We start from the raw sequence: 17716 nt of genomic DNA, 5'->3' as shown, positions 1-17716 counted from the left end.
TTCCGTTAAATTGTGTTGTTGAAGAATTTACGTACTTGCTCCAGGAACTATTAGAAGATACAAGCCTTCCAGAGTTGCAACAACTGCCTCACCATAGAGATTTTTCCAAGGAATCTTCAGAGTAAGTTTATCTAAACAAAGCAGATACAGTTAATCAAAACAAAAATCTACACTGTGCTTAGTCCAAACAACACCTCAGGCATCAAAGGGCATTAGCCCTGTACCTTGACATCCTGAACAGCAGGTAAGCAGAAACCATATGGGCCTAAACATTCAATTATTAATCAAAGTCCTTGAAGTGATAAAAAACATGCAGAGAAAACATAAACTACAGCTATAACCAAGAAAATACAGTTTGAGTCAGAAGACTTCAGCTCAAAACCTGAGATCATGACTAGAGTTCAATTCACTGGGATGAATGTGGTTTTCCCAGGGAAGTAGAAATACAACACACATTCATCTTCAACAAATATTTCATGTGAAAAAGCAATGCAGGGAATTTTTCTTTAAAAGCATACATCTGAGAGTCCCTAAACCCTTGACATATTTTCCAGTCTCAGAAATCTTACTTAAATTCTTCATATTCCTTATCTGTCCTTTAAAGAGCCACACACATTCTGCCCATGCTGAAGAGCTCTCTTGATCAACCATCTACCCGTAAAAAACCTCTCAGACAGGTTTTTCATAGCAGCTAGTAAAGTTACACAAACAGGGTTTGCCAGATAACATTTTATGACTTATCCAGGGCAGTTACATTGGATTTCTGCATCTTTCAACAGCACGTACGAGATCATTTAAGAATGCTTAATGAAAGAAGCAGGACTCAGGTCGGAGGCAGGACTGACCTTTAGACCTATACTAACATTTCCATTTCAATAATTCCATTGAAGCAAAAACTTACCTATCTGACCAACTTTTATTCTAAAAGGTATATCCAGTTCACTCTGTGCAGAAAAAAGAAAAAAAAAAAAAGAAAAGAAAAAGAAGAAACATTGAAGAGATCCATGTATTTTAAAGATAAGCTGGTTTATACAGCAAATTTACTATCTTCTGTTAGAACTATTTACCCAGAACTGAAGATGCAGAATAGAAACAGTTCTACAAATAACAGATTTAACTATTCAGCAATACTCACATGAACTCAGGAATCCATAAATGCGGTTAAGGCTTGCAGAAAGCCTCAAAACAAAGAATTTACACATTTCTGGCAATTCTCTCCAAGTATGATAGTATTTTCACTCCAAAGGTTACTAAAGAGTAAAATTGTATCCATATACAAGAATTTGCATTTTATATTTTTTATTAATTTGCCACATAGGTCTTTTCTTTTTAATAACAGCATTTAGTATTTACAAACATATAAAAGTCTTGCTAACAGTACTGAGAAAGTCTCTGCAAAATGCCTACCAAACATCAAGATAGGCTCACAAATGAGAAACATGTTATTATTACCATCAATTGCCATCAATTAAAATCTCACAAAGTATCTCTCCCTTCAGCAAAAGCAAGAATGTAACCATAGGAATATCAAGAACATAAAAAGAGGGGCAAAGTAAAGAGGAAGCAGGAGAAAATAAGTGGAAAGATTAAGAGGTAAGTGAAAGCATTAAGCTTCCAGAAATGTCTGCCACTTCAGTATTCTTTTCAAACAAGTTAACCACAGTTTAAAGACCTGAGGATAAATCTTAACCTCAAAGATTATAAAAAGCATACCCATTTTCCCAAAAGAGATGGATACTAACCACTTCTCTCTTCCCTCGTACTAGAAAATAACCTTGACCACTTTTCCAACAACTTAAAATCATTTAACATGCCTGCTCCAAAAAAGAAATTAACATTTCTGCCAGATTTGCAAAGTTTTTAAAAAGCACTCTGAGCTGCACTTAGGAGCCTCTCATCAACCTTTTCAATTAAAAGTGATTAAATTTGTGACATTTCCATAGATTATTCTTTTTTGGTACCTTGAAGAAATAACTGAAAAGCAAGAGCTATGGAATATTTTAACCATGTTCTGGTTATAACTGCATAGTCCTAGAAACTTTCATAAAGCTTTAGATTTCTCATGGTGACAACTACTCTTCAATACCTCCCAAATATTTCTGCCTGCAGGCTGCTACATGTTAAAAATCTGGTCAATAAACTTAACTGGAAGCTTTCTTCTCAGTTTTTTATTTTTCATTAAAATATATCATAAGAGAAAGAGCAAATAGACTCACTTAAAATAGTTTGATCTCCAAACTTTCTTTTTGGTGGTAAGAACAGACATTAAGAAGAGGTTGAAACAAATTGTGAGAGCAAAGAAAGATCTCTACTTTTAATAAAGTCAGAAGCAGAAGACTGCTCCACCAACCAAATCTACTTCATTTAATACTGTATTAATGGCCCATAAATTAAAAACCATGGGAGCATTGGGGGCTGATGTTAACACAACAAAAAGATGATATACTGAAAATGGTTCAAGACTATAACTAAGAAGAAACATGCAATATTAGCTTTGAAGATTTTAAAAGCTGTGACCAACTGGATACTGGATACAAATTGACAAATAAAGAAGCTCAGATTTTAAGCTTTTTGATGGTAATAACTAACAATATAAGCTCAGAAATACATAACAAATTTCTAAAGAGCCTAGATCATAGTCTGTCATCAGCCATTTTTCATTATAATTGAAAAAAAAAAAAAAAAAGATAAAGCTTAAAAAATCCATTGGAAAAAATTCACTACTATCATAAGTTTTTAACAAAGTAAAAAAGGAACATTAATAGCAACTACCCCATTATACTCCTGTATTTTTATAAGTGAAATCACACAAAAACAGAACAAAAGCCTCGAAAGAGAGAAGTACATATTTCACAGAATGCCACTTCAGCAATGTGTCAGCAAATACTTTCTCTAACATGTTTTGGGGAAATGGTTACTTGTTGTTGAATGGTTACTTGTTCAAGATTAATAAGAATTCATTTGTAAAATAATTTTGTACAATTTTACTTTAGAAATATTACACTAATCTTGTTGAGTTGACTTTGCATGAGCTGAAGGCTAAATTCTGAGAAAGGTCTGACAAACTTCTACTTTAATTAAATGCTCTTTTATTATGACCAAGGAAAAGAAGCCACTTTCAGCTAGCATAACACTAAAGCTAACAACTTGCTCATCTCCCTTTTCCTTAGAATTTCTTCTGTCACATTTGTAAAGTCCAGTATCTACATACAAAAATTAAAAGTTAGTAATTTTCTAGTGGAAAACCTCAAAAGGAAAACAAAACCAGTCCAGACAGCAGCAGACAGGCAAACTAGGACAGAAAAAGTTGCACCATATCATATTTCTTTAATCTCCTCTTTGTCAGGAAGGTATAGGTACTTCTCTAAAAATGGTGTTCAATATCAACCTCCCATTAATTACTTTTGCATAGAAATCTAATTGCAATTGGAAAGCAGTCAGAAACATCCCTTAGTTTTAGTTCTTGAATTTGCCTCAGCTCTTTCTCAGCTCTGGTCAGTCACACAGATGACTTTGCATTTCTGTAAGTCAGAACTCCTAGAAGCATAATCAACAATCACAAGGAGGAAAGACATGTACAAAGCAGATAACACTTTCTTCCTTCCTTTTTTTAACTACCAGATTATGAAGATATTTGTGTCAGAACTTTTCAAATACAACGACATTATCTGGAATGGATGAAAAAGGCAGGTAAAATACAAAACTTCAGAACAATGAAGGGAAAACAGTAGTTAGGCCATACAAAGGTCCAACAGGTTTTCAGTTCACAGAAGAGTAATACTTCTCTTTATTGAAATTTGAAGCACACTGAAAACTGCAGTGAGATTCTCTCAGTTGTACAGGTGTTTATTAGCTCAATTAACATTAAAATCAGTCAAGTTCTTTTTTCAGGCAAGAATATGAGTATTTATGCAATTTATTTCTTGTAAAAACCTTCACTCCATCACTCCTATTTTGAATGGAGCATTTGAATAACCATATTTACTTTCACAGAGTACACATCTTACTGCCTGCCAGTTTTAATATGCATCAATTTACACAGAACGTCATAACCATAAGCTTCAATCCCATCAACTGATGTAGAAGGATTAACTTTTTCTCCATTCATTCCAACACCAATAACTGAGAAAGGAACCACTGTCTTTCAGAAGACTTCAATTTTCAGAAGATCAATCAATTTGCACAAGTTGTGCTTTGAAAAATCCATTTATTTAAGCAAAGCTGGGGGAAAAAAAAAAAAAAAAAAAGAGCATACATAGGCCTATGCCAGCCCATTAGATCTAGTAAATTGTTCAGAAACATACAAACATCTATTGCGTGGACATAACAGTGAGGAAAAAAGGTCTCCCTAAGAGCCTTCTCTGAATCAGCCCAGTTCTTCCAGCCTGTCTCCAGAGCAGAGTTGCTCCAGCTCTTGCAGCATCTTAGTGGCCTTCTGTGGACTCTCTCCAACAGCTCTCTTGTGGTGTTGCCCCAGAGCCAGATGCAGGACTGCAGGGGAGTCCTCATGAGAGCCAAGGAGGAGAACCCCCTCTCTCAACCTGCTGGCCATGCTCCTCTTGATGCATGCTTTTAAATATCTTGTCATTTCAAGCCTCAAATACTAGAACAGGTTCTATCTGCATGCATGCATAACATGGGAAAACTTCAAAATCCTATTGCTAACTTCTTTTCTAAAGGAGTACACTTATCCTTTTAACCATAGCTTCTTTTCTTTCTTGAAAGTAATGAGCAAAATTAGAAGCAGTTAAGCAAGGACTTACTTCCAATGACCAGTAAAGAATGCATACTGCGTAACATGAGACTACAGTAATATTTTACCCTATGTCTTCATCTTTAGACCCATAAAAGCAATTTTAAAATTATTAGAATACTTACTAGTGCATTCTCCTTTATCTGTAAATTGTCAAGTGCCACATTACCTGTTTAGGAGAAAAAGTACAGAACAAGTGACTTCAACTACTACGTAAATCGGAACAAGAAACACGACTACAACCATTGCAAGTACATTAAAGTTCATTAAAATCTGAAAAACTTAGTCCAGATACAGAACAGCACAGTAAATGTCTAATTTGTTAGAGTTATTAAACACTGATCATTGAGACAAAATTTCGTGGAGGAAGAGATTCCAGATGCCTTAGATGTCTTCATGTTTTTATTCCATTAAATACACCTACAATAACAGGAAATCCTTCTTAGTATTCATTGTGAATGTTCTATCAAGATAGCATAGACTAGGAAAACTGTATCTTGTTATTTTTGATTTTACATTAAAAAAATCATGAGTAATGGAGCCACAAAAACACACTCCTATTTTCACAAACACATTAACTGTCATTGGCAGCATAATAAGATTTCCAAAGAAAATGCTGGCACATAGAATTATACTTGAGAAAAGTACATATACCTCTTAGGGCATTAATGCCAGATTCCTCAGAGCTATATTCCATAACAGAGATATTATTATTTTATAAATGTTGAAATACTTCCTACCATGGCAAAATCAAAAATAAGATGACAAGAAAAGTCTTTAAGTATGGAAGGCATCTAAAATAGCCAGACTTCTCTAGACAGTATAGAATCATAGAACCAGCTGGGTTGGAAAAAGCTTTAAGACCATCAAGTCCAATCTTTACCCCAGGACTGCTGAGTCCACCTCTAAACCATGTCAAACTTTATCAGTACTTCAACTGTCTCTTTGCATGCCTGCAGGGTATCAAACTGACGTGTGGGTGCGCTCACTGAGCACTGCTACTCCACACTATTGCACCGTCACATCTGTTTAATGCACATTATTTTAGCAGGTGAGAGATACAGCTCCGCAGGCACCACAACCAAGACCTGCCCTCCTCCTGGGGCCGCCATGTAGAGTCCACCCCATGCTCCACCACGCCATAGACAGACCCCAGAGCACACTTGTGCTTCCACCCAGTGTATTCTCAAGAAAGAAAGGAGAAAAAATGGCTTTTTTTTCCCTTGCAGACAGATTCCTGCCTCAGAGCACTCGGAGGGCAGCGATGTGCACCCACACCTCGCCTCAGCGACTGCCACAGCTGGGACCCCAACTTCGCTCTTTCTCCCCCTATAAGCTGGAGCCCTGTCACTGTGCTTGGATCTCTCCTGCAGCTTTCCTCGAAGCAATAGCCGGATCCTCCGGCCGCCGCGAGGCAGAGATCGCCGCTGAGGGAAGGCGGGAGCCGCCACAGGCCGACCTGATCTATCGACCCTCACGAGGAGAGAGGGCGGGAAAGAGACAAGGTGCAGAGGCCACGGGCACAGAGGGACCGACTGTGTACCACAGTGAGGCGAGCCTGTGGCCACACGCTGCCCTCCCGCCGCTCACGAGGGGCCGCGACTCCGCAGCTCGCCCCCTCCTTACTGGGGGAGGCAAAGTACAGACCGACCGCCCCTCAGAGGGGCCGGCGGTGCCTCAGCCCGCCAACCCCGCACGAGGGGACCGCGGCCAACGAAATCCGTTTCCCTCCCACCACCCTCCTCAGTGACAGCAGCGGCCCCACAGCACCACGGAAGCTGCGGGCGGGAGAGCGAAGGGGCTCCTTACCCCCCCATATGCCCAGCTTGAGCTGAGACTTGTTCAGGTTCTCCACATAGTCGCCCAGGAAGCGGTTCAGCAGATCCGCCACCACCGACTCCAGCACCATGTTGGAGGCAGGCTCCGCTGCGTGCGCACCGCGGCCCACCGGTACCGGAGAGCGGCGAGAGGAGGGGGGCAGCGTGAACAGCGCCGGGCGCGGCCCCGGCAGTCAGCTGACGGGGCGGGGGCAGCCCTGCGCCTCACGGGGGGCGGAGCCGCGCGCAAGGGGCGAGTGGAGAGCGCGGAGCGGCTGCGCGGCGGTGTTTGGTCGTGGGCTGACCCTCGGGTGATCGCTGAGGCGAAGGGCCGGGATGCGGCGGGCAGCTCCGGGGTGGTAGAGCCGGTGGCGCCTCAGAGCAGCGGTGCCGAAAGAGCGCGCTGCTGCTGGCAGCGGTGCCGCCGCCGGAGCGTGGCCGCAGCCCCCTGTTTCCCTGGTCCTCTTGGGGCGGAAAAGCACCGTGCGCTGATCGCGGCCACGGAAACCTTCGTGTGTCACCGGCACCCTCTTCCCGCCTCCTCCGCAGCCCGCGCAGTGACTGGAGGCTGATGGGCCTGGCGCCCCTGAGGCGATGCCCCCCTCAGCTGTGTACACCTGAGGGGCAGCGAGCTCCCTCTGCTGCAGGTGAGGTAAATCCACAGTGCTCTGCTTGGATCTTGGAAATAGCGGGCGGATACATGGTATCATCCTCGTTCAAGTAACGATGTCAAATGCATCTTCAGTTTGGTGAATATGGAATACACCGTAGATTCCAGTCCAGAGCATGTAAGCAGCACAAGATTATTTAGCATATTTTCTCACATTTTAAGGGACAATTGCCACACCTGTACCCCATTACAATGCATATATATGCCTACCTTTCCTGCAAGCATTTTTAAAGTGAAGGATTCAGTGGATAAGTCAGATTTATGCCACAAAGGGGCTGCACTGGCTGTTAAACACAATGGCTCATATACAGGTTTGACTGGGGAAGCCATGTTGCTGAATGCTAGAGAAGCGTGGAAATGTCAGGGAGGTCCATCAGGCTCTCCTTGTGCCCTCTGTAAGGCTGAAGGCTACGATGTATCAACACAAAAGTGCAAAAAGATGTTACAAAACCACACATAGTTTAAGGGAAGGAAGCTTTTCTCCTCCCACCTACTATGGCAGTTCTAGCCCAAGCACTAAGAGATGCTTTATTAATGCTCGAAATCATCTGAGCATGGTTAATTCTAGTCCTTTTGCAGAAGTGGGCTATGCCTGAAAGGCGGTAAATTGGTTTATGTTGACTTGTGAGTGCTAGCTTTGTTCTTTAGGAGAAATGCAGCTGTGGTGGCAACCCCAGAGGCGATTTCAGGGACCCTAAGTCTATCTCTGTACCTTCAAACTAAACACATGGTGATTCTGACAGGATTACTTTAACACTGTAATCTCAACACTACAGGTTTTTCATACGTGGATGGCATTAAAATTGTCTAAAACTGGAAGAATAAGGCATGCTGTGAATTATTTTTTAAAAAAAGCTATCTTAAATTAAAAAAAAACAAACAAACAAACAAAAAAACAACAACAAAAAAAACCACCAGCATTGGCTACAGCCTCTCTAGTAAGTTACTAAGTTATGGAGGGAAGGGGTACCCGCAAACTGTGAATGCCAGGTACCAACCCACACCACTTGCATGTGACCACAGACTTCAGCATACTAAGGAGTAATGCCAGTCTGTTCCCAGGAAGACAGGAGCTGTTTATTGCCAGTTGAGCACACTTTTGCCCCAGTAGATGGGAGTAATGTAGCAAGAAGAGACCAGCTATTAGGGAAAGGGTTTACAGTTTTAATTCAGAGCTGAGAACCAAAATAATCAACCCAAAACTCTTTTTTCTCATCTTGCAATACAAAATATCAGCCTTCAAAGACCACTACAATTATGTGTATCTCTACAGCTAAGGGCTGGACATATATACCTATATATATAACTATTTATATTCTAGATAGTGACTTAGCAGTAATGTTCGTCACAGAGGCAAACTGCATTTGGAAGGCTTGGGATTTTCCTTCCTAAGAAAAGGTTGCACTGATTTCTAGAATAAAGCAACTCTGTTACAGAAGCGTTCCCTGAAATTCCTGAGCAACATGACATTAATTTTATTGAACAAGTGCTCTCATGCCGTTTTCTCTTGTTTTCCAAAGTCAGATTCATTCCTAACAATATTTTTTAACCTTAAGTAACATGTTAATACAACTTACCTTCTATAATGCCTTAAAAGTTCTTCAACACTTAATTGATTTCTGCGTATCCTAGTGTTGAAGTAGAGTTTCAGTCAAAAAATTCCTGAATTCTCATTTTATGGTCTATTTAGTTTCAGATAGAAAGACAAATTGCTAATTAGGGAAAACTATAGAAACTGACAATTTATGTTCTATTTGTTTCATTCTTTTGGGCAGTGTTGGCTGTTCAAAGTCATTCCTACCACAGGAAAGTGGCAATGCAAGAAAACACAACAAGGAGCTGTGAACAGAGCTCCTGCTGTGCTTCTGATAGGTAACAAACTTCCGTTTGTGCTTTTTGTTTTATGAAACTTTAAAAGATTTTATCTTATTATGCTTTTGTATATACAAACCACAGGTGAATAAGTAAGGTTTGAGCAAAAGTACCAGCTAATCAGTGGCAGCTCATGCTCTTGGTGTATGTAAATGTAAGAACAGTTGTGCAAATTAATGTCATTGCATGTTCTGTATAACAATTATACAATGGAGCTAGCATGATATATCCATTTTCTACTTCACATTTCATACCAGTCGTAATTTGTGCACAGCAAAAGAGAAAGTTAATCACAACTTTTAGTTGGTTTTTTTAGGTTGTTGAAAAACATAATACAATAGCTTCTATGTGGTTCAATACTTTCCTAATTGACTAAAATATCTGTGTAAAGAACTCCATGAATTTTTAAAATCATCTTGTTATAGCATATATTTGAGTAAATTAAATTTCTACTGCTCTTTACAAACATATTTTCCTACCGAACATGAATATATGACTAAATAGATCAAAGAATTGCTCCTGAAGTAATGTGATTTCACCTGGAAAAAAACCCAGCAAGCCATGTCTGTGTCATATAGCCTGCTTCAGTAAAACCTACTAGATTTTTCTTTAAATTAAAGAAAAATGGTATGGCATTAAGAATGCAAAAGCTGTGAAGGTGGCAGTTTTAGTAGATGTTGTATCAACTGTATCTGTGGTTACTTTAAGTACTGAGATCTTCTTTGAAAACAAAGATGCATATTTTTGCACCTTCATTACCAAGCAATCCTTTTTTAGTGTTTCTGAACCTCCGTTACAGATAGGATGCTACTTATGACATTAACACAGCTCCGTCTGTTGATAAGTACTATTCCTCATATGTTCTTAATGAAAAAGAAAATCCAAAATTGGGGGGAGGGGGGGAGGGGAAACAAATGAAAACAACCGCCAGAAAACCTTATACACAGTTATGTGATGTAGGAGTTCTGTATTTAGAAGAATAGATACAGGACAAACATAAATTTTGGTATTTGCTTACCATTGTCTGAATACACAGATAATGTTCATTTGCCTCAGGGAAAAAAACATGCACTCTGCCCATTTTTTTTTAAATACCAGTATTGAATAGACATAACTGGTTTGCTAAATATCAATGGAATCAGTAGTTTCACTCAGCTTGAAGTCACCAAAAACAACATGGTTGATTTGTAGGCACCCATTGTGTATCAGTGCAGCACTTCATTAAATAAGAGCATTTGGTGACTTAATCACTGCACAATAACTTACTAAAAAGAAGACATAAATACAACACTAACACTTAACTTTGCAGTTTTGCTATTTATGTGGCCTTTTAGGGAAGCCTTTACAAAAAATGAAGCCTAAAAACACCAGGAAATCTGTATTGAAGGTATCAGTTAAAGCTTCAGTTTTATGAATAGAAATACACGTTGCAACAACAAATACTTGTTTACTGTTGCCTGTTACACAATCTTGCATGCATAAATAAATAATAGCAATTCTCATGCTAATCTGAGGTGGCTTGATAGCTCAATAACCAAGCTATCTTCTCCTATTTTACTGTATTAATATTACAAAATCTCCAGCTCCTACTATCTGACTGTTGGCCACTGAACAGATGCAAATTTTATCCACTGTACCTCACTAAACAGAGTGTATGCCTATTAGCAGTTGGGAAATCAGCCAGCTAATGGGGCATCAACTCTCATCACAAAGCCTACAGAAAGGAGAGGACTTTGTGATGAGTTAGATCAGGTTGCCAAGAGCTGTGTTTGGACAAGTTTTGAAAATCTCCAAAAGATGGTTAAGCCACAGCCTCTCTGAGCAACCTGTTCCTTATCCACCCTGATTACGAGGAGTATTTCATTCCTTTTAGCTAATAATTTCCCTTGCTGCCATTTTTGATGGTTACAATCCCAGAAGTAACTATGTAATTAAGGCACATATTGTTGGACTTAACAGATGAAAGAGATCAGTATTGATCATTTTGCCATACTGCCTTTTCTAAAGAAAAGTTCAGTGTTCTGTGGAAATAATAGTATTTGATAGTGGTTTTCATTTTATTTACATTTTTATTTAAAATTTTTACAGTAACTTTATTTTTCACTGTTTTTAAGCTTGTTTCTAAGTAGTGCACAGGGGATTTCATTAATTCTGAATGCATTTGCAGAAAATAAGGGGGAAAAAAGATGTCTCAGCAATTATATCAAATACTAAACACCCAAATAACATTACAAGAACTAGAATAGCAGAATAGAATAACTTCTATTACTTAGCAAAATTAGAGTATTTTGCAACACTTATCTCAATTACATTAGCAGTAAGTAAAACCGACAGATCAAGATAGGTTGAGATATCTGAAGTACTAACAAGATGTTGACACATAGCTATCTGCTTTCCCTTTTCCACCTGTGACAGCTGGAGACTCAGTTCTCAGTGTAGAGCCTTGAAGAACTCACATCTGCAAAAAGCTATGATGCTTTTCAGTGTGCCCTCTCTCTGCAATGGAACAATAGAATATGAAAGGTTTGCCAGGCATTAATATGTAAGAACTAAGTAATACACAAATGGAAGCGTGCCAGTATATGAAACAAATGTTAACTTCAGCTACTAACATCAGGGCACAGCAATTTTACAAAAAGACAAAGTTGATCTTTATTCATAAAAATAACCTCAGTCATCTGGAAAAACCCTGGGTTTGTTTCTCAGGATAACTTAAAGCTAGATACTTTGCCTCAATTCTGACACAATGATTACATGTTTCCCCTAATAAAAATGCCACATCTTTTTCTGCATAAATAAATATGTACCCTTTCCCACTATCCCCCCAAGACAAACCTTGCATTAAACTCTCCTCACTGGCTACTGTGAACAAGTTTTCAGAGAAATCTAGATTAAAAAATGGCATTCCCACTGCCTGTTGTTAAAAGCCTAGACTCAAAGCTTTTCATAGCTTTCATGTGATGATGAACAAGGACAGCGTAGTGTAGATACCTCATGGTAAGAAATAATGCTGTATCCACAAAAAAGGATAGCTCCAGAGGCAATCTATGACAGGTGGTTTTCAAGGAAGTTTGAAGAATCATTTCCTTTATCTACTGCACCTTATCTGCATCTAAGAGATTTATTAATTAGACTCTGCATTTCTGCATGAAATTTCTCAGCCAAGAGGCTTAGTCTGTCTTACCAATATTGATGACATGCATGTCATACTAAGATTTGAAATACAAATTACATTGCTATCTTTTATCCTGTGCCAGGGAATCTTCAAAAAACAGCTAAGTTCTATCATAAGAAGGGTCTAACTTCATTTTTCATGAGGGCTTTATTCGATGGTATTTCTAAGAATTGGCTGTTTTCAGTGATGTGCTGTGAAGATGAAAAAGCCAGTATCTATGTAAGAAAATTGATTGGAAAAAAAAATCTACTTGTTTTGATGAATATGTTGCCTTTGAATGAGAAGGAAGTAATAAGTCTAGTCTGGACCAAACATATTTGCATTTAAATTATAAGTGTAATTTCATTCATTTGATAAGTACTTGCACTTTTAATTGTGAAAGCACATGCAATTATCTATTAATCCAAAGACAAGCCATTTCACTTGCTAAAAATTTCAGCCCTTTGCACATTTGAACATTGGAACAGTCCTCCAGCAAAACCCACTGAAAGTCATAAATCAGAGATTTGTTCCAGATAAATTTTCTGAGTGACTTTTCTAGAAAAATGCTGACCGATATTGAATGAGATGCTGAAAGGTAGCACAATCACTTATTTACTATCAGCCAAAGTTTGATTTGGAAATAGTTAAGAACGGTAGGATATTGCACAGTTCCTGTTTGGTAACAAAGTTTGTGAACTCCCAGATGTGGAGGTCAGTCTTTAATTAATACAGTAAAGAAAAATTCCAGATATCCCACTTACTATAAACTAAAGAAAGTCAAAAGCAAGAGTTTCTTTCTTCTCACAGAAATCCTCTTACTCCAGGCATTGCTGAACATAGTGTTGCTTTTAGTTAAAAGAAAACTTCATTATCTAAGGAACAGGAAATACAAAATGCTTGCTGTCACCTACTTTTTACAGTCTCTATTTATAAGGTGCTCTACAATTTTCAAGATCTTAGTGGAGGCTGAAAACATGAACATACGTTAGCCTATTTACTTAAACATTACACCAACTGCACAGTCAGCCAGGAGGTCACCAAGCAAAGCCATTTCTTGAGTCACAGGAAAAAAGTTAAATTAAAAAAAATGCTCTCTGACTAAAGCTTGGCTGCTTCCAAAATAAACCTTAAACAGCAGGAATTAGTCCAAAGAGCTGTTGTCTTCAGATGTTTCTTCTTGGCAGTATTTATCTTTCATGGCATTGCATGTACATTACATAACAAAAGAAACACCATGTGTGATTCTTTTGTCTCTTCTGTAAATCTAAACCTGTATTAACACTTAAAACCAATATAGGTACAATATGCAAAGTCAACATGTGTTAAAAGTTACTCCCAGCATTTTGTGTGTCACAGTATTCTTCTCAGCAATTTGTGGCTCAGACCTCTTCATGTTACCTTCATTCAAGAACTAGATGACAACGTAGTTTAGGCAGATAGGTGTCCTGTCTGTACAGAATCTAATTGACAAATCCACTGGTGTTGACCTCAGTGCTTATCACTGATCCCAGTGGCTGTTATAAGAGCATACCAAATGACATCGTGTCCCTAAGCTCTGCCTCAGTGGTCCCAAAAAGACCATGCACACAGCAGCCTCCCATTCATTAACTGCTGCAGCCAGGCCCCTGGTGTGAGGCAAAGCCAGCTGTCACATTCGCTTGTCTTATGTGTATTCAGCATCAAACTACATCTACACGGCCAGAGAAAACCCAGGGAAGTGATCCCTATGCTCTGTTCCCCACCTTCCTCCTTTTCAGCAGAGAGGCTCCTTATTTGTTACAGCTCTCCTACAAATAAGTGCTGCTTCCTTTTCCTTATCCTTTGCTACAATATGAATAAAATGCTTTCCAGCAAAAATGAAACAAAAAAAGCACCCTGCTTAGGAAGCAGTAAAGGCAACCTGGCCTGGACTACAGATTTATTAACTATTTGTAGAAATTACTGGGAACTAAAAATCCTTCATTTTTAGCATATTCCACAGCCCAAAACACCAGCATTCAACAATAAATATTTGTTTCATAAAGCCTCATTTCATAAGCTTGCCTTTCTCATGAAACAGTCAGCACATGTGACTTAGAAAGGCTGAAGCTTATGAATAGAAATTGTATTTTAAGTTGTTGTACATATTATAAGCTGTCTCTTATCAGAAGGAAGTAAAAGCTATTTAATAGTATCTAATAAAAATAACAGCATAGCAACTACCTTTTACAGCTGATGAGGGTTTTTGTAGGTGAAAGGTTTTAGCTGGCAGATGAGAAAGAAATTAAGAGTCTCTGCTTTCTGTGCTTCTACGTCTTTATTTTTTGACAGCAGTGAACCATACGTACCTTTTTCTGTTGTTACTATAACAAAGCGGCACTTTGTTAAATATTAAACATGAGCATGATTTAAGCACTCCCATGCTGTGCTGCAGGAGTCTGTGTAAATCAAAATATTTTAATGAGAAATCTCTTGGTTTATGCATTTTAAGAAATCAAAGTAGCAGTCCTGAATTACAGACACACATTAAGGGACTGGTACCTTACATATACCAAATCCTATTCACATAAATGGGATAACTGCATGGGCACAGGAATCCATCTGAATTAAAGTGCTAGATCAAAAATCTCTCACTGTAAAATTTTTCTCTATCTTAATCTCAGTTTAAAAGTCAATAAAACACTAAACTAAATGCTTCTGTTCCAGCTGAAACCCCAAAATGTTAATCTCCAGCACATCTTGTAGCCAGCCTGCTCACGTTGCCCTTATTCAACTCAGTTACCTTTATGTAATGCCAAATTCTGTCCTAGTTAGATACCTAGGAGTTTTTTTCCAGCATTAAATATTTCTCCTGCAACTCTGAGAAGCAAAGGGTCCTTGTCTTTTCAATTTATTTCTTTTTCCTCTTCTCTAAAATGCACGGGATGAGATCTACACTGGGTTTAAGTTTGTTTCAAGAGCGTATTTCCCGTTATATGGGAAGCAGTTAGTAAGAATAGAACAGTCAGTCCTCACTTTAAAAATCAAAGACTGACAAATACGGAAGATATCTCCTGACCCCTGAAGAAAGATGTTTTGTGTTCTGTCATAGGGAAGCTGGAGTCAGCATGGAAATGCACAGCTTCAAAACACAATTCAACTTGTGAGCTGGCAAACTTCAAGGTGAGATAGTGCTCTCTGAGGATCAAGGCAGCTGAGCACACGTGAGTAGGGTACAACTGCACACATAACACATTCTCTGTAGTTTGTACATTTTAAGAGAACAGGTATGATACAAGCACAACAAAGTCTTGCCATTACAGCAACTAGCAGACCAGGTGCCGTATTCAGCATTTTAGAATAACAGCACAGAGTAACATACAAACCATGATGTTGAGATTGTCTGATCTGCAATGGGATTTCTACCCAGTAGAGGCTGTGGGGCCTGTGAAACTGGTAGCTGCTATCAGAAAATTTCAGAGTAAAACAGGAAGCTTGAGATTTTTTACAAAGTACAGAGCCAGTGAGTATACGTAGGCTCGAAGAGCTGAATTTCACTAGCATCCTACTTCTGAAACTAGTCAGCAGCATGAAAGGAAAGCAACTCAAAAAAAATCATTCCACTATCCTAAATGTCATATGAACATTCTCTATACCTCTGCCATTGAAATGGTCAAACCTGAAGATGACACTACTGTTGAGACCAAGAAAAGTATTTGAAAGCAGTGGAATCACAACAATTTCCATGACAGCTCTTTGGCCCATAATCACATCTCATTTTATCTACCTGGGAATACACAATTTTGAGAAAAGCTGTTTTAAATTGAAACATTCTCCAGAAAAGCACAAAACTGTTCCCTGACACTTAGGTACTTAAGGCAGTAGGCACTGAAACTTCCTGTCACGCACATCCTCACACTCGAGCTGGCATTTGTCAGCATAGGTATTGTCTGATAGCACTGGCATCACCTGATTTCCAATTTCATTATAACAAGACAATCTGCAGGAACAGTTATATCTCTTGCTTGATGCCCTCAGTCAGCTGCTTTTACCGCTGAGGTAAAAATTATGCAGGAAGGAAAACACTGAGCAGATGGGTATGTTTACTGGGGAGTTAAATTGTGTGCAGAAGCGCCACTTACAATATTTCTGGGACTAGATGTGGTCACAAAAGGATGAAAGCACAGTATAATTAATAATGGCATCAGGCAGCTCAGTGAGAAATGAGATTGTCAGGAAAAACCTTTTCAATTTTTTTCTTTTATAGTAAATGCTAATAAGCTACATAAAATACATTGTTTTCACTTAGTATTTTGAAAAATACTTCTCTATAGTGAACATTTAAGAAGCACTAAGAAAGTATAACCATACAATGTTAGACTAGGATACAAAATAGATCAAACTCCAAAATACAACCCATTCACCTGCTGTAAAGACAAGAGAGGGCAGCTTAGAAAGATACACTTCCAACATTTTAGATTTTTTATTTTTAATGAAAGAATGTAAGTGTTCAGGTTACCCAGAAATCAGAAAACTTCAGTGGATGTAGGAGAATTTACCTTGAAAAATTCATTTGGAGCATCTGTTTTTGTGCTTATTTGGGTAAAGGCAAGTGATAAATAAGGAGGATAAACCATAGCTCTGCAACTGCAACGAAATTTCCAGAAGCATTGAAGCAGAAAACCTTAAAGGGCCTGCTTAGATCTCTGTAGTTCCTTAAGATTAGGAAAACAGGCTTTATCTTCTCCTCCAGGCAGTGCCCTTCTGTGAACCCTGGCACCAGCAATCCCCAGGATGCTAAAGTCCTCTGTTACAGATAGGCATTTACCAAAAGGAAGCAACTCCTCTTTGAAACACCTGATGCAAAATTAACAACTAGCAATTCTTCTTTGTTGGGCATGCACTGATTACACACTGTACTAACTTTATGACTTCATAAACTGGTGATCCAAGGCACATCATTGGTAACACATGATCTAATCTCAACTGTCATTTTGGTTTGATTATAATATTGTTCATTTTAAGTTTACAGTAGTTGAGCCTCTGTGATGTGCATCTATGATGTTAATATTTACTTTTCTTTTAAAATAATAAAATAACAAAGAGCACACAGGACAAGGTTATACCTTCATGTTTAATAGTGCCTGTGGGCCACTCATGTAACACAAGTTAGGACTTTTAAAATGAAAATGTAAAGTTCATGTTTACTACAGTATATTCACCAAAATGAAAGCTCACAGACTTTATGTAAATGGAAATAGGGTTGTCCTATTTATTCTTGTTGTATAAATTCTGTTTAAACTAGTTGAAAACTTGTCTCACAAGTTGTGAGGAAGAGCTATGAGGCAGTATGTCAGCTAAAGCCAGGCAAAATAAGACAGATAAAACTCACAGGCAAGATTGTCAAAATGGGAAAGGTCACTTCCTCTAAAGGCATAAAGCCCTAAGGAAAAAAAACAGGGAATCAAGGATGGCAACTCAGCAACTCT

General features: G+C 38.6%; 1 protein-coding gene across 1 annotated transcript in view; it reads right to left on the bottom strand.

Moving 5' to 3' along the window:
- Positions 1 to 6662, bottom strand: part of VPS13C (vacuolar protein sorting 13 homolog C) — a gene marked incomplete at its 5' end in the record, with an annotated part of 87107 nt that extends 80445 nt beyond the window's left edge. Inside the window, 4 exons of the mRNA XM_080626498.1 lie at positions 36 to 131; positions 902 to 944; positions 4879 to 4922; positions 6563 to 6662. Coding sequence (XP_080482624.1) covers positions 36 to 131; positions 902 to 944; positions 4879 to 4922; positions 6563 to 6662 — 283 coding nt within the window. The remainder of the gene's footprint in view (positions 1 to 35; positions 132 to 901; positions 945 to 4878; positions 4923 to 6562) is intronic.
- Between the last annotated feature and the right edge of the window lie 11054 nt (positions 6663 to 17716).

This window comes from Psittacula echo (genome assembly GCF_963264785.1).
Source record: "Psittacula echo genome assembly, chromosome: 10".
In the NCBI taxonomy this organism is placed as follows: Eukaryota; Metazoa; Chordata; class Aves; order Psittaciformes; family Psittacidae; genus Psittacula; species Psittacula echo.
Note: the sequence above shows the minus strand (reverse complement) of the source record. Positions and strands in the feature narration are given on the sequence as shown.